The 25,285-nt window shown below is 39.9% G+C and overlaps 1 protein-coding gene across 2 annotated transcripts in view; it reads left to right on the forward strand.

The window, feature by feature from the left end:
- Positions 1-3,086: 3,086 nt before the first annotated feature.
- adgra2 (adhesion G protein-coupled receptor A2) overlaps positions 3,087-25,285 on the forward strand; it is a 41,274-nt gene continuing 19,075 nt past the window's right edge. For both annotated transcript variants that reach the window (XM_061728879.1, XM_061728880.1), the window contains exons 1-2: positions 3,087-4,094; positions 23,816-23,887. In XM_061728879.1, coding sequence (XP_061584863.1) covers positions 3,793-4,094; positions 23,816-23,887 — 374 coding nt within the window. In that variant the 5' untranslated portion in view covers positions 3,087-3,792. The remainder of the gene's footprint in view (positions 4,095-23,815; positions 23,888-25,285) is intronic.

Consider the following 25,285-nt stretch of genomic DNA (forward strand, 5'->3'; position numbering starts at 1 on the left):
ATTTAGGCTATAATCAGTTTCTCCTGGAATAGTCACAAGAAAATGGAAATTGTGGACTTCTATTTGTATTCTTTTATTTTTGGACACCATTTAGTTAAATTAAGTGTGGTTCCCCAGGGTGACCACACTTGAAGTGGCCCCCTCCTCCCACATTTTACGGTAAAAAAGGGAAATGTACTATGATTATAAAGACCATAGATTTACATGAACATATTGCTGAAGTATATGCTCAACACTCATACTACAAATAAATGTAAGACAAGCAACCAACTAAGAGTAACACCACAGATACTGTAGACATGAGTCTACAAACGCCATACTACACTGATGCTCCAATCAGGATGCAATTCACATGCCAATGTAACACCACATGTTAACTATCATCATTTCCATCTTATATGGCCTGTCTGAGGACTACATGCAAAACTATTACAGCATATGACTGAACAATTAAACAGGCCTACTGAAGGAGCTGATGTGAAGGTAGGGAACAGCACATTAATAAAATAGCAATGTTTAGGCTGTTAGATTTAAGGTTGTTGTTAAGGCACTCATTCAAACGCAATTCTTTTTATTTTATTATTATTATTATTATTATTTATTATTTTAATGTATTTTTATTATATCATTGGTTACTACTGTACCTTTTTATTCCTCTTCCAGCAAATATATAGAAAAAATAACAAAATATGACATATATGGTCCAGTTAGTCATTTGATTTGGTGCCCCCTCATTGGCTGGTGCCCCTGGTTCAGTATATGGATAATCCAGCCCAGTTTATACACAATCTTATATTTCAAATCGAGGAAGTGACTCTTTTTAAAATAAACTTTATTAGCATATCTTGCTATACAAACACCAACAAGGTATACAATAGTGTGGAACAGCACATACAATGATGGAGTAAATTATAAAAATATCTAGTATGAATAAGAAGTCATAATATAGATAATGAAGGTAATAGTCATAATAATAATAATAATAATAATAATAATAATAATAATAATAATAATATTTAATAATAATAACAGTAATAAAATGAGTAAGTAAATGAATAGAGAATAAAATAAATATATAAATAAATAAAACAGGAGAATAAAACAGGGGGAATAAAATCAGATGCATAGAAAACAATAAGGAAAGGTCAAGACAGTTATAAATAAAAGGTTAGTCAGAGGATACAGGGAAAAACGTTTCATAGTTGATTAAAAATATATTGCTTTTTTGTTGTTTATCAAATAAAGAGATTTGATGAGAGAATTTAATTCTAGTAGAAAAAAGGGGCAAATTTAGGAGTAGCACCAGCAAATTTTTGTTTGTGAATAAAGAATTTAGTGTAAATAACGATAAAATTCAATAGGTGTTCAAGAGCACGATCTTTAGGATAATCAAAGTAACAAATAATATCTTTAATGTTAAGTAAATAAACAGATTTAGCATCATTGAAAAAATGAAACTTAAGATCACTCCAAAATGTTTTGGATATGTCACAGTGAAAAAATAAATGCAGAGATGTTTCTGTTTCGTTGTGACAAAAAGTACAGGAGTCATTAACATCTGTAAATTTAGCAATGATACAGTTGACAGGGTATATGTTGTGTAGAATTTTGAAGTGGACTTCTTTTGCTTTGTTTGAGATGCAATATTTATGTGGTAGGAGCCAGGCTCTTCTCCAGTTTATGTCTGCAATGTGAGATCGCCAATAGATTTACCTCTAGGAATAACTTGGTTCTTTTTTTGAAAACACTGGCGTATATGCTTGTTATTACACTTTGTATCTGTTAGTTCTATTCCACCTAACATTAATGCATGTAGCGCTTTCATAAAATGACTATTTGGTTTTTCACAAGTTGAATTAAATCTTTCGAAATAGCACGGGTTACACATTCTTTAAAGGGAACAGGGAAACTATGTACGGACATAAAGTGTTCATAAGATAGTATATTGCCAGATTTATCAAAGAGTTGGAGAATATGGTTAATGTTCTTTTCAAACCATTTATGTAGAAACAAGGATTTGTTTCTAATAAGCAGTACTCGAGTTGAGGGGGGATGAGGGGGGATGGCATCCCCCCTGAAATAAAAACGGTCCAAATCATCCCCCCTGAAATAAAAACGGTCCAAATCATCCCCCCTGTAAAACTGCCATCCCCCCTTTCCATCCCTTATGTCATTTCATCAATGAATGGGGTATTACTGCTGTTTCAACATTTAGAGTCATCACCAGAAGAATAACAACAGAAAAATAACTTATTTGACAATTTTCACCTGTTTCAAGTAAATTTGCACTTGAAATAAGTAGAACAATCTGCCAGTGGGACAAGATTTATCTTCTCATTACAAGCAAAAACATCTTGTTCCACTGGCAGATTTTTCTACTTATTTCAAGTGAAAATCTACTTGAAACAGGTGAAATTTTTGTTTTTTCCAGTGATGAGTCTTGTTTTAAGTGTAATGAGATTTTTTTTTTACTAAAATGAGACATTTTAACTAGAAATAAGACAAATATTCTTGTTAAGATTTTGAGTTTTTGCAGTGATCCATTTTACTTATCCTGTGAAGGACAGAATCATATTGATAAGTTCAGAAAACAGTTTTTTATTTTTGTGTTTTGATGTATTTGATGTAAGCCCAGTGGATATTTAAAGCTTCCAGAAGGCTGCATTTAACAGCTGCTATGTAATTCTTTTCTGTCATTGTTTTGGTCAGTGCTATTATTTGTAATATATTATATTATTTGTAATCAGCACAAATTATCTGTCCCCATATGATAAAATCCACCATCCCCCCTGATTTTTTTTTTACAACTCAAGTACTGCTAATAAGGACATTGCTGTTATTCCAGAGAAGATCTTTGTGGGGTGAGAAATTGTGGAAAAAAGACAACTTCCAAGCTAGAAGGGCTTGCCGATGTAATTTTGAAAGTTTGATTGGTAATCTGCTGGGTAAGAAGTCACAGTCGAGGAAGTGACTCCAGGTGGGTTTGGCCGCTGGATGACGTGTGAACTGTCTGCGCTAGGACCCCGGGGAGCGGAGCGCAGACGGAATGGGCGCACTTGGGCTCGTAACGGAGTAAGTTTGAGTGTGACAGAAGCAAGCTGGCAAAACCGCTTGATCTGGGGAATTACTGTACACGAGAACCGAGGAAGACCAGGGCACTTCTTGAACGAACTTACATTTTGTTTTTCCCCTTCTCCCTGTTTAAATTAAATTTAAACAGTGCGGGGGAATGCGAAGACCTCCGTGATCGGAAAAGAAAAAAAAGGAAAAAGAAAAACTTTTAAGGGGAACTTTTAAGAGCCTCGGCAAAAACGAGAAACTTTATACAATATGCTTTGGTCTTTATTTATTCTTATAAATAAGCTCGCGCCTCTGACTGTGACTATGACTGCTCAGTCGTGAAGCTCTGGTTAGGGTTTTGGGGGGCGAGATAACGGCGACCTGGACACTCCCAAAAGAAACCTAAAAGAAATGCAAATCCTATCAGGTAATTAATACAAACTAACAGTTTTAAAGATACGCACCGTAGCTGTGATGAACCACTGGATGGGCACGCATCCGTTGGATCCAGCTATTAACATTTTGGACAGAGGAGAGTTGTGCGCCCGGGCTGCCATGACATAACGGGACACTTGGAAAATCAGCGGTGCTGAATATTTCTGGATTTGCGTTCATTGGTTGAGCGCGGGATCTTCAACTCTAACCAAATCACCCAAAGGGCTTGAGAGCTAATTTAGTTTCTTTTTTTTGTGCTCCTTACTCCCTCCGAGAGTTTGATGGTGGAGATATGGGATGACTGGAGGCGGGGGTGCAGCTGAGCTGAGATCCAGGCCAGGGACAATGTTTGCGCCCGGCGTTGGCATCCTTGTGCTGTCGGGGCGTCTGGTACTGATGCTGCTGCTGCTGTCCTCCTCGGACCCGAGGCTGTGCCAGGCTTGCTCCGGGCTGCTCGCCTCCACCAGCGGCTGCAGCTGCACGGACGAGCGCACCAAAGCGCACAGCGTCCAGGCCGTGGGGAGAAGGGTCAGCTGCAGCAAAGAGGAGCTGCTGGAACTGCCGGATGCCAGCTTGCTCCCCAACAGAACCATCACTCTGTGAGTTGGAACTCCTTCTTTCACTTCTTTTTATGATGACACTTTTTATTGATTTTCCATCACTTGATCAAGCACTTCACATGTCCATAATATGACCGTTTACAGCAATACAAAACCAAGCTGTGAACACAACGAGAAAAGAAAAGACAAAGAAACCAAAGAAAACAGAAAACCAACAGAAAACTTAAGAGAACACGCACATTCCTCCTGACACCATATGCAACACTGCATTACAACATTGCACTCCACATTAATCTACTGTGCATTATATGATAATAGAATAGAATAGAATAGAAAGCCTTTATTATCATTATACTTCTACAATGAAATTAGGCAGCAGCTCCGTCAAAGTGCAAAACAAATGCAAACTGTAAAAACAAAAATGAACAAAAAAGGTAAACATAAATATATATATATATATATATATATATATATATATATATATATATATATATATATATATATATACACTATAAGAAAAGAGTGAATGGGAGAATAAAAATGTACATGAATGGGTGGAAGAATATTGCACTGAAAGGATGGAAGAGTATTGCACATAGATAGGTCAGGAATATTGGGACATTATGGACAGGAAATAGAAATATTGCACAGTGTGAGGTAGCTTATGAGTTCAGAAAGTTACATATACATCAGGGATATGACACACAGATTTCAATTATCATGGCTAACCTCTCCCATCATCATTTCCAGATAGGGGTCCCAGACTTTTCTGAACACACTTAGACTGTTGTTAACTCTGAATAAGCTGCTCAAATGAAGCTATTTTAGCCAATTCATCTCTCCATTCCTTAAAACTCACCTTCTCTCTCGACTTCCAATGCCTAAGTACTATCCTGCTTCCTTTTAGAAGGGCTAGTTTCACCCAAGAACACTGATGTGCAGACAAGTTAGCTTCTGTTGGTATGATGCCTAATATACATAGTGCTGGATCCTCCTGAGTTCTGTTCCCAATATATTGTTAATACACCTGACAACCGCTGACCAAATATCCTGTACCATTTCACATTCATACAACATCTGGATCAATGTACCCATCCCTTTGTCACACCTCCAACACTTTAGTCCCAGCCTCGACATCTTTGCTGGTGTCCAGTAATTATTATTTATTATTCTGAAAGTAATTAGGCGTGTTTGCATGTCCTGGGCTGTGGAATACCATGATTGTATTGTCTTCCTCCAGCTTTCCCCTTGAATAGTTTTTCCCAAGTCAGTTTGACACCCACATAGTTTGGTAGTTGATATTCTCTAAACTTATTATAAAACCTGGATGTCCCTCCTTTAAGCTTCCAGCTCGATCGCCACAACTCCTGAATATCAGTGACAGGGGCAACATGTTTCTTCCTCCTTCTTTCACTTCTAAACCATTGCAATATTATTCATTTTACTAATAAAGTCCTCCAATTTGTCTTCAGTCCTGTCATACCATCATTTAGGACATTTTGGAGCTAAATGTGTCAACCCATCAACATGTTTAATAATTAACAATTCAAATCCTGAAAGTTTTGTTTTCCAGCCAGACCCACATTAACCATGACCTCACTTTTTCAGTTTTGAATAAACTGAGGACCCGCAGCAGCACTGTGGCTTGTTTAGGTTTTAAGTTTACATCTTGATCTACTCTAACTCTGCAGCTGAGGGCTGAATATTGCTTCTCTGCAAGGTATTAAGAAACTTGGTGATCATCATCAGGACCTGCCTCCTTGTCACAACTCTGTCACTTTAAATTTGACTCAGCCAGGCGCTCTGTGTTCAATTCATTCTCCCTCCTTCCACCTCCAGCCTGCACAGATGGTCTGCAGGACTTGGCCTTAAAAAACTCGTATCAACAGAAAGATATTTTATGTCAGACTTTTTGGATTTCGTTTGCTCGCTCTCACTTTAAATAGGGCAAGATATTGTTTCCCTATCTCCTTTCTGGATAGGAGAAAGTAAACACACTGGAAAGCAGGATAGTTTAGTTTTCGATTTTTGATTATGATCCATGTGTTTATGATGTCCACAATTTAAAAGGCCTCATCATATGCCAAAACACACTATCCTTCTTGATGGATTGCTGAGCTATTATCGACACATTTCTTTTGGGAGGTGTATCGTTTCGTTGCAATGCAGCACTTTCTTCAAAGCTGCTTAGAGTTTCTTAAGATGCTAGCTCATTCCAGCAGTGCTGTTTCTGTACTCTGACAGAGAGGGAGAAATTTGAGCCCCACATGTGTACAGTGGAAAAAAAAAATCATGTTCAAGTGCTCCGCTGCAACAAACATTTGAACTAAAGTAAGGGGATTTATACCCCAGGAGTCCTGAAGCCCGCCAGCAGTCCATTTATAAGGCCTTGTGTTTCTTGCTTAATAAAGGCAGGGTAAACATCTGGGGAACACATTGCTGAAAACTAGGGGAAAATATGGCTTGGGTGGCAGTGGTTGAGGTGATTGAAGATAATCTCCTGTTCCCACACCTACTAATTTTGGTTGAGTTGTTTTTGTGCAGATGTTTGCGTTTTGTGAAATGTTTATGAGGCACAAACAATTCCACTCGCCATTTTGGTTACCTTCCCTGAGAGCTCTGGTGTCTGGAAGGCCTGTTTTCCTGATGATTCGGTGAGTTCTTCATGTGCCTGTTCCCAGTGTTGCTCATGACATTAGCTCCAGATGTGGAATGTGGGAAGTTGTGTTGATATTTGTATTATTCCTGACATTCCACTGCCTGTTCGGAGACTGCAGACTGTATCCCAGGTGCAGCAGGGGAGCTTTCTCCGTGCCCAGGCCGAGAAGCCAGCCCCACAGCCCTCTCTCCTGGGGCAGCATGGAGGAATGCTCCCCTCCATGCTGAGCAGGCAAAGGCTGGAGGATACCAGACCCAGGGCTTCCGGGGCGGCTGTTACGTGTAATGCAGAACAGCTGGACCCTGTGAACATTCCAGCTGAGGCCTTTTGGCCTCATGGGAAATCCCAACGGGGATTTATTTATTAAAACTATTAGTTGACTGTTTGTTGTTCCTGCCAGCCATCAAGGAGGGAACAGTTGCTTCAATATTATCACCTCGTCGTTTAGATTATCAAAGCCTGACCTGTACTCTGATAAGTTTGCTGTGCCAATTTATAGGGTATCATTTCTAATCTACTGAACCATAATTCTATTCTCAACATTCCTCCATAAACTTAAATTGTCTGCCCCATTTTCCACCTCTTTTTCTTTATCTCCAGCTCCCCATTCGCTCCCCTTTCCCACCCCCACTATCATGAGTTCATCCACATGCAGTAACTCTCAACCTAAATATTTAGTCGTCCTGGTAGGAAACTGCCATGTCCAAACTCCTTCCAGATGTGAGCCTGCGCAGGCTTATGCTTAGGGCCTAATTATGCACGGCTGCAAAGGAGCTGGATCAATGGGTCGGGAAGAGGAGCGGAAGGGTAGCGAAAGGAAAGTAGATAGTGGTGCGAGAAGGAGAAGAAATGTTTTTCGGGGCGAAAGTGGGAATGAATGATGGAGGTTGATAAGAGGCCGAAAAGAAGAGGGAAAGTTCAACATGAGGGGCAGAAGAAGTGGGAAGAGGGACCCGAGAGGGGAACAAAGAAGGAGATTGGAGGAGAGAGGGGAGAAACTTGGCAGGCGGTTCAGAGGGATGTGCCCCTGGAGACCGAAACCTCCCCAGCCCCTGACTAACAGATCTTCAACACTGGGGTGAGAGGGAGGAGGAGGAGGAGGCGGAGGAGGAGGAGGAGGAGGAGGAGGCGGCAGAGCTCTTCCGCATAAAAGTATAACTTAACTGCAGAACTGGCGCTCCATGTCTCTATTAGTGCTAGTCTTTAAAACTTTTCGAAGCTTTGCAAATTTGTTTGTTTGGAAAAAGGAAAAAAAAAAATCGGAGTGGTAATGAATACATATCTTTCACATTCAAGCTATTGCCCGGACAACATGGAGAAGTGGCTCGTCTGCCAATGCTGAAGGGTACAGCTGTATCTGTTTAATGCTTTAATGGATAACAGACAAATGAAGAGAATGTACAGTGGCAGTTTATGTGTGAATGTGCTCGTGCTTCATAGCTTGTGGTTTTTACCAAAGTCAAAACCATACTCCTCCTTCAGCATAGTGTGCTGTCATCATTGTGAGTGACTGATGGCTTTGACTCGGTGGGTGCCAGCTGTAATGAGTGGGCACACATGCTCAGGTTGGGGCGGCAGCATGTCCTGTGTTGGCCTGATGCCCTCTCATTCAAGACAGCTGCAGCTGATCCTTGAATGAGTGTCAGTGTTGCTGGATGCTACTCCAGCAACAGCTTGAGATAAAAATATTTCAGCAGGGCAACAATGCCTCTATCAGGAAGGATAATATAACGCAAAGTTCAAATTTAGAGACGCTGATGAAGTTGTTCTTCAGCAATGGGATTGTTTGCTCGGTATAAGGCTCAGGGCTATACAACCCCATTTATATCCATACGTGTGCCACTATTTATTCATTTATTTCTATACCCGCTTTGTAGCTAATATAGAATTGTGGAGTGGGACTCTTTCCTTTCCCAGCTGTCATTGGGTGGGAGGAAGGCCACCAGTCCATAACAGGGCCAAACGGAGACAGAATGAGACAACAGGCATAACACTTCTACGGCCAATTTAAACTCACCATTCGGCCTCACATGCATGTTTTGGACTGTGGGAGGAAGCCAAGATTCTCGTAGAACACCCACTCACGCACAATGAGAACATGCAACTACACACAGAAAGGGCCCAGCGGGTATTTAAAATGAGAACCTTCTGGTTTTGAGGTGACAATGAGAACCACCAGATCACCGGCTGGAAGACAGCCTATCAAGGTGATTCATGTCATTCAGGAGTAGCGATTATTTATTTATTTATTTTGTGTGCGTGTGTGTGTGTGTTTTAGTTTGGACTTTGTTGTTTGCAGCTCTGCAGACATTATGCATGCACCAAAGGCCCAAATAACAGTGAGGAAATTAGAAAAACCCCAAGGAGCTTAATATGTCCTTTTTTAAATGCCTCATGAGCTGCAAAGTATCAATATATGAAGGTCTGTTAAAAGCTACTAAACTATTAGGCTTAGATTATAAGTCACACAAACAAACTCCCACTTTAATAGTTTTTATGGCAGAACACTATAAATGCAGTTTGTTAGCAGAGGAAACTGGACTAGAAAGAAAACTTCAAGAAATGAAGAAGTATTGAATACAGCTGCTGAAGAAAAAACTCAATCATGTGTAAAATCATGAGCCTGGATAACAACCATAATATAGAAATTGTTTTAATTATCAATTTTATTTTATTTTTTTTTCAAAATTTGATTAATTAAAGATAAGTGGGACAAAGATTCACTTCAATGAAATACTGCATTAGATGCAGATCATTAGTAGTGTTATTCATATGGTTGTTGTTAGTTTATTACTTTTTACTGAGTAATTCATGTGATCCACTGAGTCTAACTCCAATGGACCTGTCAGCTACTGCTGCCTCTGATGGCTAATGCCACAAACTTTATATACTTTATACTCATTTGTGAGGTTTAGACACACAATATCATGTTACATGACATGTTCATTTTTAAAATGTACACATACATAGTTACACATTTTTCAACGATGTTGGACTAGGCATTTAGTGTATACAGGTTTGTACTAAACATATCAGATGAAAGTACAATCTACATTTCAGTCTAGTCACAGTTTTTCTTATCTTTGGACTGGTTGGACAACCTGGTCTCCTCAATGAAATGCTAACTTTATTATTTAATTCATGCACACCGCTGATATGCATTATCTCAATGTTTGTGAACTGAGAGAGCCAGGCCTCCCCAACTATGTTTACAGAAAAACTTTCTGTAATTTACTCTGTAATTTACTCTGGCAACTCAGTTATGCTGCAATAAACTTACACCAGCATGTGCGATAGACCGAGTTGATGGTGTAGATTCTCGTTCATCCAGGTCATGGTGATCCTAAATAGCTTGAAACGAGGCGAATGGACTGTTTTTTGATTAGGTTTCAGCTCTCATCCAGAAGGTGTGTTTTGAGGTGACAAACGTCTAAAACTGAATGATGAGGGTGAAAGGTGAACAGTCTCAAGAACCATGTGAAAGAAGTCCAGTTACCTTCTATTCAGGGTTTTAAGGATTACATTACACCGCCGTTCAACCCATCTGCCACTTTAAAGCAGCTTCCAAGGAAAAGGACAGCCTTGTGTATATGCCTAATCCCACATTTTTTCCCCCAAATGCTCTTTTGACTCCATTGACCATCATTTGGTCTGTTACTGTATATATTTTTGCATCTGATGGGCTTTCTGAAGTTGTGTCCTTTCAAAACCCACTCACCTCAACATTATTATCGCTCAGCTGAAGTATGATTCTGTGGGTCTTTAATTACAATTTCATCTCCTGAGTCACTCCATCACTGTGTTGCTTGTGGCCCACTTGTATTTGCATGCTAAAGGAACAGCAGATGTGTTGGTGGTTTATGTTGGGTCTTAGAGTTGGTACGTACTGAGTCAGAAGGACGTCGACAAAAGGTCCCAAACTATCATCTTATCAGGAAAGAGAATTCCAACATCAGGCAGCATGGTGGACTCCAGGCATTCCTGCAGCGATAGAGTTTATTTATGTGTGAAAAGGTGTTGAGAGAAGGGGGAGCTGACTCTCCTCTGCACATGTTAGGTGGGGCACTGGTCAGCTATAAATCAAAAAAGCAAACAAAAGCCTGACACTGGATACGTGAAGATTAAGACTCCAGCTGCAGCACCTGCCAGTGCCTCAGGAGCCCTGGGTTTTATTGTGCCCTTGCAGGTCATGGTTGCAGGACCATAGTGGGACAACTGCACATGCCTACAGCACTGCACTCCAGCATCCTGTCGCTTTGGATCATACATGCATATTTCCCTTATCACCTTGTTGTGTTTGTTGATTAAAAGGCTACAATATTTTAAATCTTGGCAAAAACAGTGATGTGTTTTCATTGCAATGTCATACCCCCAAGTGGCTTTTTGTTATTTTAGTTTTTCCTTTCTCGCCGCTCTCTTCTTATCTTACTCCAAAAATGCCTGACATTGGTTTTTCTTTGCCAGCGCTAACTTCCCTCTCCCTCTGTCTGACCACGGCGGCCCCCTAAGTTCCTGTTCTGGGTCGACAACACATGGATGCAGATGGAGATAATGGGTGTCTATAGTGGGAATGCCTGTGGCCTGTGTGTGTGTGTGTGTGTGTGTGTGTGTGTGTGTGTGTGTGTGTGTGTGTGTGTGTGTGTGTGTGTGTGTGTGTGTGTGTGTGTGTGTGTGTGTGTGTGTGTGTGTGTGGGTGGATTGGTGTGTGGGTGGATTTGTGTGCATTTGATATGCTTATTCTTGAGAGTTAGTCCTCAGCAATAGTAGATTCATTGGATTTCAAGAGCTCACAAATAGATCTTAAGTAAAACAGATTTTCTCTAAGCATTCATTGACATTAAGCTATTCTGTATCTATTATACATCTATCCTTATAATTAGTAAAACCAATCTTAGGTATGGGTAAAGCTGCATCAAATCCCTGAAGAAACTGCAGACTGATAGCTTTTAAAATAATTTGTAACCAATGAGAGATTCAAATTACCTTTGTTAAAATAGCATTTATATCTATCACACTTAATATTCACCTTTTCTTTTATACGTCTTTTTTAAAACTGGGTTTTGCAGTCATATATTAAGATACTTACCTTGTTGCATGATCAAAGAACCATTTTGAAATGACTACATTTAATCCAGCATTGCCAGCTATTGCAATAGGAAGTAGCTAAAAGCTGCTATGTGTGGCTCAAAAGAGTTAAAAAATACTGTTAGGCTTTCTTTTTATTTGGACATGTTAATAAAGGAGACAATTTCGTTTACGCTTACAGGTTTCGACTGTCTGCTTCAGTCTTCTTCAGAAGCGTCATCTGACAGCTGTCACGTGCCGTCAGATGTTTATCAGATGTTTTTTCCTTCTGAGTCAATAATCGCTTTTATTAATGTGTCCGATGAAGAGAAAAGATAGAGCAGTAATTGTGACAAGAGGACACCATGAAGGGATGCACCTCTGTATCATTAATCTGCCATATTTTAGCCCACAGGTTAGCTTCAGATAGTCAGACACAGAAAAACAGTGTCCGACTATCTATTAACTCTCACCAAAGCGTTTAACAAAAAGTGTGAAAATCTATTTTCTTCCACGAAAACTTTCAGTGGTTTTCTGTACCCTTTTCTTCAGTTTAAAAAAATACATCTACCTTTCTGATATAGCTTGATATGACAGCAACAATGCTAGCTTCTTGTAATCTTGTGAAATATATTCTTTAGTGATCTCATCACTCTCAACAGAAACAGGCCACCTAGGAGGGAACTTGTTTTACTGTTACCCTGTTGGTGACCTGTGTTATTACCAAAAATTGTATAACAATCTGTGACATCGCCAATAGATTTTCTAAAGTGTGGTTTAGAAGCCTCTTTTTCTTCATATTGCATGTTGCAAACTGATGGAACAAACAGGTCTCGGAACATGTCCACCTTATCAGAGGTGGAAAAAGTACAAAAATATTGTACTTAAGTAAAAGTACAAATTTTCTGCTTGAAAATTACTTAAATAAAAGTAAAAAGTACCCATTAAGAACATTACTTAAGTAAAAGTATAAAGGTACCTCAAATTAAATATAATAAAGTACCAAAAGTACATGGTGTAAAATGTACTTAAGTACAAAAGTAAAAAGTACAAAGTACAAAGTACAAAATTCAAAGTACAAAATTATTTTCTGCTGCTGTACCCCATTGCGCTGACAGGTACACCCTCAGCCTGTAGTATGCAGTGACAAAATTAAGCAACCCCAGCTGAAGGAGGATGAAGGAGACTCTTGAACTGATTGAACTTTTAAATGCCAAAACCACCTTAGAAGGGGTGGAATGAAAGAATCTGCCCATGGACACGCGTCGGCTGCCGCTCAAGGCTGATTTATGGTTCTGCGTTACACCAACGCAGAGCCTACGGCGTAGGGTACGCGGCGACAGGCACCGTACAGAGCGCTTCGCCGCGTAGCCTACGCCGGCTCTGCGTCGATTTAACGCGGAACCATAATTCAGGCTTCAGTCCTCATCGGACCTCGACGCAACGGCGGTTTCACCGGCCTTCCGGCCCGCCTCTGCGGCGCAACTCCCCCGGGAGATGCGTCTCCTTCTCAGTATGGAGGCCGCCTCAGGTGTCTTGTCACGGAGCCGCCGCCGGGCAATCACGGGCAATTCACGTGCCCCACTTCCTTCCCGTCCGCCTTATGGTTCCGCGTTAAATCGACGCACACCTACGAAAAATGAAAGTATCAATAAAAGTACAAATTCTCAAAAATCTTACTTAAGTACAATAACGAAGTACTTGTACTTCGTTACTTTACACCACTGCACCTTATGTCAATCACAGTTAGTCAGTTAAGTTTTGCAGTGATGTTAATTATTATTACATGACATTCATTCTTATCAAATCTGTCCTAACATCATAATTTTAAGTGCTAATACCAAAACGACATCTAAAACGAGCGCTGTCAGAGCTGGAACAGGGACTGACTGAGCTCTGCAGGGATCTTCCAGGCCACTGCATAGTCACAGCAGTAATTTACAGCAACTCAATTTGAAAACCAGTTTTGTATAAGATATAGAATGTAAAAGAAAAAGAGAAAGGTCCTTGTGGTGGTAGCCTATAGAGGTTTTTCAACTAAGGAAATAGCCAGACAACCATGCTGAGTATGCTACTCCAAAGAACCACAAGATTTTAAACCCTGATAATGTAAATCCTTTATCTGTAATCATGAGATGGTTTTACAAACTCAGTCAAAGCAATGCAGAAAATTGAGCAATAAAACAAGTGTTTACTGAAATCTGATGCACTAAAACACTGTTGAAAATGCGATGTGAATATGTCTCCCTTCTATATACAGTCAAGCCATTCACTGGAAAGCATATTGGTCTGCCATGTTTTTGTAATAAATGACTCATAGTTCTTTAATAAATTGTGGTAAACTGTGGTGTTGAAGCTAACCAAAGTGCAATGAATAGTCAAGGAGCAATAACTGAATGTAATTATAACAAGATAAAGCAAACGCTGACCAAAAATATAGCTTTCTTACAGATGCTCATAAAGAAAATGGACAATATTTGGAAAGATTTTTACTTTTTTTTTTCTGTTTAAAAAAAAAAAGCTCTTCTTGATTTCCCTTCTGTCTTCGTTCATGAGCAGAAAACAGAGGCTGGTTTATGGGACAAAACAAAGGGACAATGTTAGTCGGGCATACAGCGCATTCCTCTCACTGTCTCAAACATCTAAATTCACTAAATTGCCTCATTAAAATTGTAAAAACACTTTAGACAGTAATTAAACTGACCATTGTGTTCCTGCTCTGCAGCCATAAACTATCCCGTTTGCCCTGTTTTCCCGAGCTGAGTCTTTGACTCCAAAAACTGAAATAATTTATGGATGGATTACAGTAAGACAGCTATATTTCTTAGTTGTTCCCTGGTTGTTCATATCTGTACCATCTTGTTTATGTTTTTTTTAAGGTCACTGGTTATTCAGAAATGCTAAATTACAGTATGTATGGAAATATTATTTGGTCAACAGTTAATGTTTGTAAAACTTGATGAGCTCATGACTATGCATTACGCCAAGTGGGGTGTGTGTATGTATGTGTGTTAGTCTGTTAGCTAGTGCACACATGTGGGAAGGGCGTGCATGGCCGCAGCTCTCAAAATAGTCTTCAGTCCTCCCCTCTCTAATTAGAGACATTTCAAAAACCCAGATTTTAATTTTAGAGTAGTAGCTTTTGGACCACTTATGTGCACAGGCATATACACATAGATTTAAACATGCACACTTTCCATATAAATAAATCTGATAGGTCACACACTTATGCATCGAAATCTACACACACGCACACACACACACTGAGGCGCACACACACACACCCACAAACCACAAAGCCTAACTCCCTGGCTCAGCCTGCTAACCCAAGCACAATGCAGCGCACTCTATAATAAGTGGTTGCACATATCAGATGCAGAAGCACACTCCCCGTTCTGAGCCTCAAGGCCCAGAGCTATCATAGTAAAACCAACAAATGCAGGATTCTCTAAATACTCTAAATCATCATACTCAAACGCTTGTCACAAATGCATATTCCAAGAAAGGGCTCCATTCTTTCACTCCCTTTGATGACTGAATTAATCAATCCGGGTTACTAAAATGATTTCATAAAAAATATTTTGCATGCAATTACACGGATGCTCCTTTCAATGACAGGCAGTAAATGGGGCTTGTAGTTTGGCTGCGTTCCCTGCTGGCTGCTACAAGCCCTCTGGTGGGTCAAGCACAATGGGCATATTCACATTTTGACATGCATTTGAGACTAAAGTGCCTGTTGTGCTCAAGGGCATTTAGTCCGTTTTACTCAGTGCCTAGACTCTCCAAGGGCAGGCTCTACGTGCAAGGAGCTCCTGGAACTACTTGCTTAGGTGGTTCTCAGTCTTTTCCCAACTAAAGGGTTAAACTACTTGGATGGACCCATGCACTGAATAGACAACGCTGTGTGCAGGCTTCTTTTAAAGTCCTTATTGTAACAAAGATAACACAACCACCATCCAGTACGAGAGATTTTCCCTGCTCATGCTGTCTTTGATCCCTCCTGCATCCACCGTCCTCTTCTCCTCTCTGCAGAAGAGTCTATTAGCAAGACGTAGACTGAGACTTGTGACGGACTGGTGCAGGTTTTTGAAGCATGGTGCAAACAGCAACGGCCTTTTATCATGGGCGTGTGAATGATCCCATTTAACATTGTTGAGCTGAGTATTTTACATTGCAATAAAACCATCATAATAATAAGAATTGTTCAAAAGTAGGTTGATGTCATGCTCATCCAGAACAGTGGCAAATCCATGACATTCCCCGCAAACACAATCAAACCATCTACATTATATTATACTGGGGTTGGTTAACACACTCTGGCCAACATGAAATCTTTACAGTTTTATTTTTATATTTTTCCACAGCCTGTATACACACATTTCCTGAAATGTCAATTTACTTTCCCAAGACTACGAACACGCAAAAGCCACATTAAGTTGAGCCAAACCTCAGACATCAGAGACAAAATTTTATTCAAGACATGTTATCTTCCTTCTGCATGAAACTACAGATTGCTTATTTCCTTTAAATGACATGTAGAAACTGCCAGGAACATTAAAAAATAAAAATAGAAACAGTGTAGTAAAAATAATTATTATAATAAATCTGAACACAGACTGTTTCAGACCAAGATCCAATATTGACAAAACTAAACAAATTTAAGACCACTGTTTAACATGAATTTTATAATGTGGTTGGTGTCGAAATTGCAAAGATCTGACATACCGTTGTCAACAACATGGGACTTAAACAGGACGAAAACAATAAACAACTCTGTGCAAAGGTCTTAGGCACCTCATTCATATTGTTTAAAAAAAGTTGAAATAACCAAGAATTCTTTCATTTTTCAGCCTCTTTATAAGTGATACATTTAAATTTATCAAACAAATGCATCCAAGAGTGACAAGATATAATACATTTGATACTGTATGTATTCTGAAAGTGCTCGCCAGCTCGGGGCCACAGGAATTATTCTTTTCACTTTAACATTATGTGTGTTGGTTTACAGAACGAGAGACTACTTTCAAAGTACAAGTACTCCTGTCACAACAACTATTTATTCATTTAAAAATACGTTGTCCAGTTGCAAAATTAACAATATTGTTTTTAGAGAGCATTTTATGGCACTGATATAATGATAATATAGCAACTTGAAGTGTTTTCTTCCCCTTGAAGTGAGTCACCAAAGTGGATACTTGTGTTCCACGTATTGGTTTTACAATGGATGCCTTTCCTGACACGACCATCACCATTTATCCAGGCTTTGGCTCGGCACTATGAGCGGCTGGGACAATGACTCTGTTACACTGGGGTCCAGTGTCCTATCCAGGGACATTTTGGGACATGACAGAGATGGAATTGATCCAGCAACCTTTTGGTCACCCTTGATATCATAACATATCCCAAAAATATAATAAAAAGTGAAACTTTTAATTTTCAAGATTATATCGAATATCAATCAATCCAAGAAAAACAACAGTTAAAATGGACCCTCATGGTCTGGTTACACACATGCTCTTATGGTGAATGTTTCATTTGCATACGTGGGTTTTTACAATCTTAATTGTCATCAAACACCTTTGAAGTGTGATTTTGTTCTTCCTTGAACATTTTCCTCCAAACTGTGGCAGAAATCAAACATCTGTTCTTCTCTTCATTGAGTTCACAGTCACTGTTGCTGTGTGTGTGCAGAGGACTCACCTGCACCCCAGCTGTGAAGTCCTGACGCAATAACGTAGGCAGTTAAACAGGAAATTGCAACAAAATGAACAGAAAATGGTGTACCTCGTTTGTTTCATTGTGCTGTGTATGAATAAACAGGTAAGTAAGAATAACTGTAAAAATTTAACATAAATTGACGGATAAAGAGGTGGATTTGCTAGTGTACATATGAATCCTAAATGTGATTATCCTGACAGGCAGGGCTGAAGGACATATCAGAGAAGGAGAAGAACATAATAAAACAGCCAATGGCTGAGCTTCACTATCAGCTCCATAAAAACATCTGTTCCAGTCTCTCTGAGTGATGTTTGTGAAGTGATTGTGTTCTGTTTTGTCAGTTGCTCAAATGGAAAACAAAAGTTCGAAAATGCAGTTAAAATGCGTGGTTTAGAAGGCTCTCACTTGTAAGACACTAATAAAAGTGTTCACACAATGCTGTGCTCTTAGTGTAGTAATGGGTGATCAAATCGCTTTCAACAGAGTTCAAATCCCTCAAGGCTAAGTACTTACTCATTTTTTATTTGCATGAAGAAAAATATGGCAGTGACAATGGCCAGCACGCGCATTATCAAATCAGCATGCTAATTAAACTTGACGTAATTGAGTAATGCCTCTCCTCTTTAAAAGTCACACTCATTATCTGGCTACCGTTGGTCCTACGCTTGGGTTTTTATCACGTTACCAGTCTCTTTCAAGGGTTCTTGTGTTTAGCTTTGCGTGTGGTCCGTGATTATGAGAGGCCAGTCCGAAGTTTAACGATGTTTACACAGCTACCCATTGGGTTGTTTTTACCTTTTATCACCTTGTGAACCTGTGCTCCTCTTTAGCACGTCAGTGCTTGGGTGGGCATCTAATGAACGCCCAGGTCAAGCCACAGGTGATGCTTCACGGGTGTAGTTTTAAAAATGAATGAAAACACAAGACTGAATAATATTAGATAAGGACAGTTGGCAGCTTCGTCTGCAGATGGATCTTTATTAAATATAAATCATCCCTAAAGACCATTTCTCTGTTTGTGGTTTGCTGCAGAGACTCGAAGCCGCACAGAACTCACTGTCTGAGCTCAGCTAAATATTTAGAGCCCACTAGGGGCCCATTGAAATCAGTGCTTTTTACTCAAGTGCATCTCATTCATATCCCAGACAAAACGCCAAACCAGGCCGAAGCATTTCCTGTATATGCTTCCAGTTAATAAAAAAAAAAAAAAAATCTCAACTTTTAAGCGTGTCTGGCAGGGAGGCAGGATGAAGAGTGAAAGCATATTAACACCAAACCCTCAATGGCAAGGACCAGCAAACAGGACATCCTGTTGTGTTCAGGTTTGCATCATTCTCGCTGCCGTCAGGACAGGAAAAAGAAGGATGTGTTTTTTTTTTTCTCTCTCTGTTTATTGCACTGTTTTGTTCCTCACTGAGGTGACAGCAGTTCCAAACCAGAAACAGCTGTTGGAACAGTCTGATAGACAATTTTCATGAAAATCACACTCAGGTGTGCTCATACGCTTCCACCCACAGGCCTGCTGCCTGTGTCACAGCGGAGAATGCCTTCAGTTCAAATTCAAAAGGAAGAGAGGAAATAAATAAACTTTTTGTCACGCTACTGTGTGGCCCTCAAAAGCTCTGTGGGTTTAGGAAACAAACTGAGCAAAGTGACAAAGTGAGTGGCATGGTGTGGGGAGGAGCTGCTGCGGTTCACTAGACAAGACTCTTGGAATCGTTTTTTTCCCTCCTCTTCATACACTCAATCTTGAAGCAAGGCAACCCTGGGCGTGCAATGAACTGCAGTTTGACATATTTGTACGTTTCATTTGCTATAAAACTGATCCTGAAGTAAAGTAGACTTATTGGTTGGCTTATTGGCTTTTTGGGGAGGAGCTGTCATCAGTTTCTAAATACTCATTAATCCCCATATGTTTCCTATCAAATACACAAGATTCAAAATTTGACAACAATCCTGTGAAATGTCACAGGATTTCTTTTTCTTTAAAAACTTCTGTGAAACTTTAACACAATTGATTCAAAGTAACCTAGTTCTAGGACGCATTAAAAATACTCATAGAGTCACACTTCTTCTGAGCTACAGTATTCTGAGACATATGTTGACTTGGGATAGATGTTCAAACCAAAAATAACTGCAGCCTCCTGGACGTACAGGGTCTGGGTAGAAAATCTTTCCATTAGGCATATTTTGCTGTCGCTTAAGGTTTACAAATGTAGTAAAAGCCAGAGATAGTTCACAAAAATCGAAAGATTCATCCCCAAAATTAACTAGAGTGATTTCACTTCTGATTAGAAGGTCACAACAAAAAATCAAATTTTAAACTGTTTTCAACATCATTTTATTGTGTTTTTACGATAGATTGATTGAACAGTACATCTTTAACAGAGAATAAATCATTTTTTTCCTAACATAGGAATAAAATACAGTTCTAAAAGAAAATAAAAAGGAAATCCAGCACACTTAATATTTGATTGTCCTTTACAAATAGCACCTTAAACAGAACCTTTTGGATGGCAACAACACCTGCTGGCAGAAGTCCTGTTGGGTATTTGAGCACCATTCTTGGAAGAAACTGTTCAAGGTCATACATACATCGACACTTTTAGAAGACCTTTCATAATGTTTCGGCACTTGGGAACATGGTCCATGTTCCACCCCTACAGTTGATAGTCTGAGGTTCTGTTGAATTCTGGTCATGCCCACATTCTTCATTCTACTATCTTTGGGAAAACAACCAGCTACAACGTTCTTGACCTAGCTACCATTTCCCACTTCAGGGAAAAGCAAATACAAGTGCTTTCTCATCACATCTTGAGAGATGACACGTCAACGACAGCAATGTTGGCAGCATGATTCTACCACCACCATGCTTCGCAGTGATGTAGTGTTCTTGGGCTTGAATGCCTTACCCGTACTCTCCCAAACATACCTCTGATCATTGACTCAACTCATCTCATGTCTCTTACTTTCTTTATCTATATCAGGGGTTTTCAATTCCGGTCCTCAGGCCCCCCTGTCCTGCATGTTTGAGATGCTACCCTCCTTTCAGCACACCGTGATACAATGAGCTGTATCATCAACAGAGATGTACAGACCTTGATGAAAAGCTAAGAAGGACCATTAATAAGAATCAGGTGTGTTGATGCAAGGCCACATCTAAAACATGCAGGGCAGTGAGGCGAGAGGACCAGAATTGAAAACCCCTGATCTATATGACTAGTTACAAACTTGACTTGATCTTGGCAGTCTCTCAATCCGTAGCCATGCAAATCACACTCAGTTATGGACAATGATGCCGGAGTTCCTGCAGGTTCTTATCTGTGGCAGCTTTGATCACTCATTGCGAATTCCTCGCCATCACAACCAACCGGAAGGCATTCTGCTCAGAGATCCTGGGCTTTTCTACCGTGTTGTGTTCTGGTCATCTCAGTTGGCGCTTTTTCAACAATCTCCTCTACGCTGGCACACAGAGCAGAACAGCTGCTGTGTATTTAGAAGTTCAGTTACATTTTGGATTTTGATTTCGATTTGATCACGTATTTATTGTACTATGTGCAATAAGACCAATATTACTGTTAAATTCCCATATTTATGATTTCTCACTCACTCTGTTTGACCTCTGTACACCATGAGAAGACTGCAGAGGGGTAGCTGGTGTCTGTGCTTCTGCTCGACCAGTCTCTCTTGCTTTTTGATCTTGTAAATATAAATGAATTACATAAAATGGCTGAACTAGGTCCTGGAGCCTGACATGTGCATGTTCCTTTTTTTTTTCGTGATTAGATGGATTCAATTAGTGCGTGCGATTTCTTAGAGGCCTTTGTGATCTGAGAGGGTTAAGCAAATGAGAAATGGTAACTGCAGCCCTAAGATGTTATCTTCAGTCTGGACTGAATTAGTACAGTGTGCTGTCGTGCCATGTACCATACATCTGATAGCTTTTGAAAGCAGATTTAGTCGGCCTGCCATCTGATTTGTCACAGAAACAAATATCTCATGTATTTCATGTTAAGCCTCAACAGCAATATCATACTGAGCAGACATTAGTCCCTCTAATACTGTAAACCTCCATGACTGAGCACCTAATCATATTCTTTGAATGTAAATCTCTTTCAACCTTTGTGTCCTGTGGTGATGAAGAGATGCACTCTCATGTGCCCCAGCTGTCACCTGCCCCTGAACACTGCTCCGTTTGTCTGATGGCTGTCCAGGAAGTGCTCTCTCCACAACCCCTGACCTCTGAAAACCGGTTTCTGAATAAACAGCTAATTGGCTGGGTTTCCTGTTTAGCCTGATGGGAACGTTGACTATTTCTGTCTGTTTACAGAGTTCTGCCTGTCTCTCTTTCTCAGAGTTGTACTCCCTGTATTGTTTATGAAAGAACAATGTGCTTCACTGAAATTTTGCTCCAAACATCAGGCATTAGGGACTATGCGGTAGTGTCCAAGCTCTGCAGCTCTCCTGCGTTCCTGGAAATCTGCGCCTTTTGTTGTCTGGGAAGAATTCAGTTAGCTCATTTTGTGGTTCTTGGTTTATTTGTGCACATAAGATTCCAAGTCTTGGTATACAGTTAAGCAACATAATTGAAATACTGTGTGCTGGAGTGTCTTACCTTTAGAATTATTGGGATGAATTGGCACAAAGACACATACTGCAAACAAGCATGCACATCTGTGCATGTTTGTAGAGGGAATATTTACAGTTATGTCATGAAAGGCAACATTTTTTCCTCATAGACATGCACACGGATGGGCATTCAAGCACACCCAAAGCTAACATGTGTATGATCTACTGACTAATCGTTTTTTTATTGTTTTTTTTTTTTCATGACAAGCTTAGTCAAAAAGGAACTATCTGTATCTAAACTGTCTGTGTTGAATTAAATGGCTTGTATCTTAGCCAGATGTGACTTTCTCCTCTCTCTCTCGATCTGTATTAAATTATTCAGGCGGTTCCGGATCTTCTGTAGCTTTCATCTCGGGCCTGCATTCATTTATAAAAGCGATTATGTGCCCAAAGTCGAGTCAGAGACCTTAAGGCCCAGGAGTCACGGGTTCATAGTCAGGGTATTGCACAAGAGGTACCGCTCTCATTTAAATGTGGCCTCTGAAATCTCTGGAGCAAATATAATTTATTTTAACAGCTCAGTGTTGATTTGTGAACATGACATGTTTTCATTGTTAATATAAAGCTTTGATTTGGATCGTTGTCGGCGTCTGAGTCCTCAACTTAAATGGGAAGTATTGTACATTTTGAAATATCTTTGAATGAATTAGACTTTCACAGCTCAATTCCAAGTAAGTGCACTTTTGGCTTTAAATGCATTAAAGAAGAAAAAAAAGGAGACCAGGTTTCATTATAACAATCATTATCAGTGAAGCACTTCCATCCTCCTGATTGCAGCCCAGTTTAAAAACATATTTCTCTGGTTTCTAATTTTGGTAAATAATTGTAGCGTAACAAGAAATTGACCGAGGTGTCCAGGAAGACTGGGTTCAGAGTAGGATTTCCTTTCCATACTGCTTTTTCATTCGTCAAACTGTCCTCATATTGTGGCTCTCAGAAAAAGTAGTGAAGACATAAGTCACGCCAGTTTATCCCTGTATACCAAAATTGGACGATTAAATCTGGTCATTAACTGAGCTGGAGGGCGCAGAGCTGAAGGCAGTGTTTTTATTGATGTGGCAGGAAACAGGAGGTCTGACTGCTACTGCTGAATCTGTAAATCTCATAGACTTTCATGGTCAACTTCTTCTTTTAAAAGCGCACAAAGCTTCACACTCTTGATTAAGAATGTGCTTAATGTCACAAACAGCCCATTAAGCACCGTGTGGTAGGAGGGAAGATGATATGAAACTGAAGGGTGCGTAAATGATGGCAGCCCGTCACCAGGGCAGGGCTCTGGCAGCGCTGCGGATCAGACACTGTTGTGTTACAATTAAGGCGTACATTTGTCACCTGTACATTAGGCCTGCAGTATACAAGTTTTGTTCTCAGTCAAATATTGAAATGTCACCACTTCTTCAAATTTTCTTCAAATTTTTCTAAAAATGTTTTCAAGGTTAAAACTCACCGTAGCTCCAAATGTGTCCACAGTGTACAGAAACACCTAAATGAAACAGATCTACCGGTAATCTCTGGTCTCTAAAAGTTTTCCTCTTTCCCTTTTTCAACAATGGTGTATTTTATTTAACCTTTGCTCTTCCTGAGGTGTGAAACTGATGTCCTCGCCTATAGCCACTTTTGCATATGAGAGTTTAAATAGGACTTTAGAGGAATATTTCAAGCAATACTGTGTTTTTTTTTCTTTTTACAGGATATTGAGCCACAACAAAATCAGAATTCTGAGAAATGGATCCTTCATTGGACTTAACTCTTTGGAGAAGCTGTGAGTATCCTACCTTTTACCAACTTCTATTAAGTATGTATTTCTAAAAAATCCTCTGGTGCTTTGTTTTTTGTTTATATTAGATTAGTGTAATGCGTCCATGCGTGAGCTGCTGTTTGGCTTTGCCTCTGGTCAGGGCCCAGCATCAGTGGGATTTGAACAGCTCTTTGGGCAACTGTCCAATCATGGGCTTATTTCCAGCCGGGAGGATGATACACTCAGACTGACTATCTGAGTTTTGTTGAAAACTAGACATAATTTGCTCTTCAGTCCTTCATTATTGGGTAAACCCCAGTCTGTAGGACAAGATAAGAGAAATCTCTGGAAGGAGGTTTGTGTTGGCAGCTTTCCTTGCAGCTTGTAGAGAGTCTGGCCCTCCTTCATCGTAAAATCTCTGGTCAGGGTGTGAGACAGACAGGTGATACACAAGATCATTTTCTGTATAAAAAATACTCCTTTTGGCATACAGGAAAGTAAGCGTATTGGTGGCTGCCTTTGGCTGCAGACTTGAATTGATCCTAGATGATTCTTGTGTCAGAGCTAATCTCAGAATTCACTTAAGAAGTTTTGAAGTCATTTTACTGTGTGGATGAAGTTGTAGTCTATGAAATGCCTTTTAGTTGAATGTTTTGGTGCTTAAATGCTCAGCTTGCTTCCTTTATACTTTGATGTGACACTATTGCTTGTGTTTCCCACCAAAGCCACTGTCTGTCATGGTGTGCCATTTCACAGTGCATCCCAGTAAAGCGTCATGGGAACAACACATATGGTGCAGCTTCCATGTGGATACTGTAGTCTGGCAGACGCTTATTTTGTTGGGAAGGGTTTTGGGTATGTCGGAGGGATATTACTTCCACATGCCACTCGAAGCTGCCACCCATGAAGCTAACAAGCCTCTCAGAAAAGTTAAAAGAAAGAAAAATATGGTAATTTGCTGCAGTTGTTAGCTTGTTAGTTCTTACCTACTGGAGGCCGCACCAGACGTGCCAGCTGAAAATAAAAGCCAAATTTGCTGAAATCGCAGTTTTGTTTTGTTTTCCTTGCATGAGAACACCAGGGGGGAAAAGTTTCAAGGCCAACCTATCAGTTCTCACTTCAACAGCCCGGCACCACGGATGCAGAGAGATCTGTTGACAAGACACCAAAACAGGACCCAAATTCCAAGACAGCTTAGATCTTATTTTATATAAAAGCAGAGGTGGACAGAGTACTCGACCCCAGTACTTGAGTAAGAGTACAAATACTAGTGGTCAAAATTTACTCTGTTACAAGTAAAAGTAGCTCAGTCAAAATATTACTTGAGTAAGAGTAGAAAAATAATTGCTTTTAAAGGTACTTAAGTATCCAAAAGTAAATGCTTTTAAATTTACTTTAAGTAAAAGTAAGAGTAAGAGTAAA

Source organism: Cololabis saira, chromosome 9, assembly GCF_033807715.1.
Source record: "Cololabis saira isolate AMF1-May2022 chromosome 9, fColSai1.1, whole genome shotgun sequence".
NCBI classification, from domain to species: Eukaryota; Metazoa; Chordata; class Actinopteri; order Beloniformes; family Belonidae; genus Cololabis; species Cololabis saira.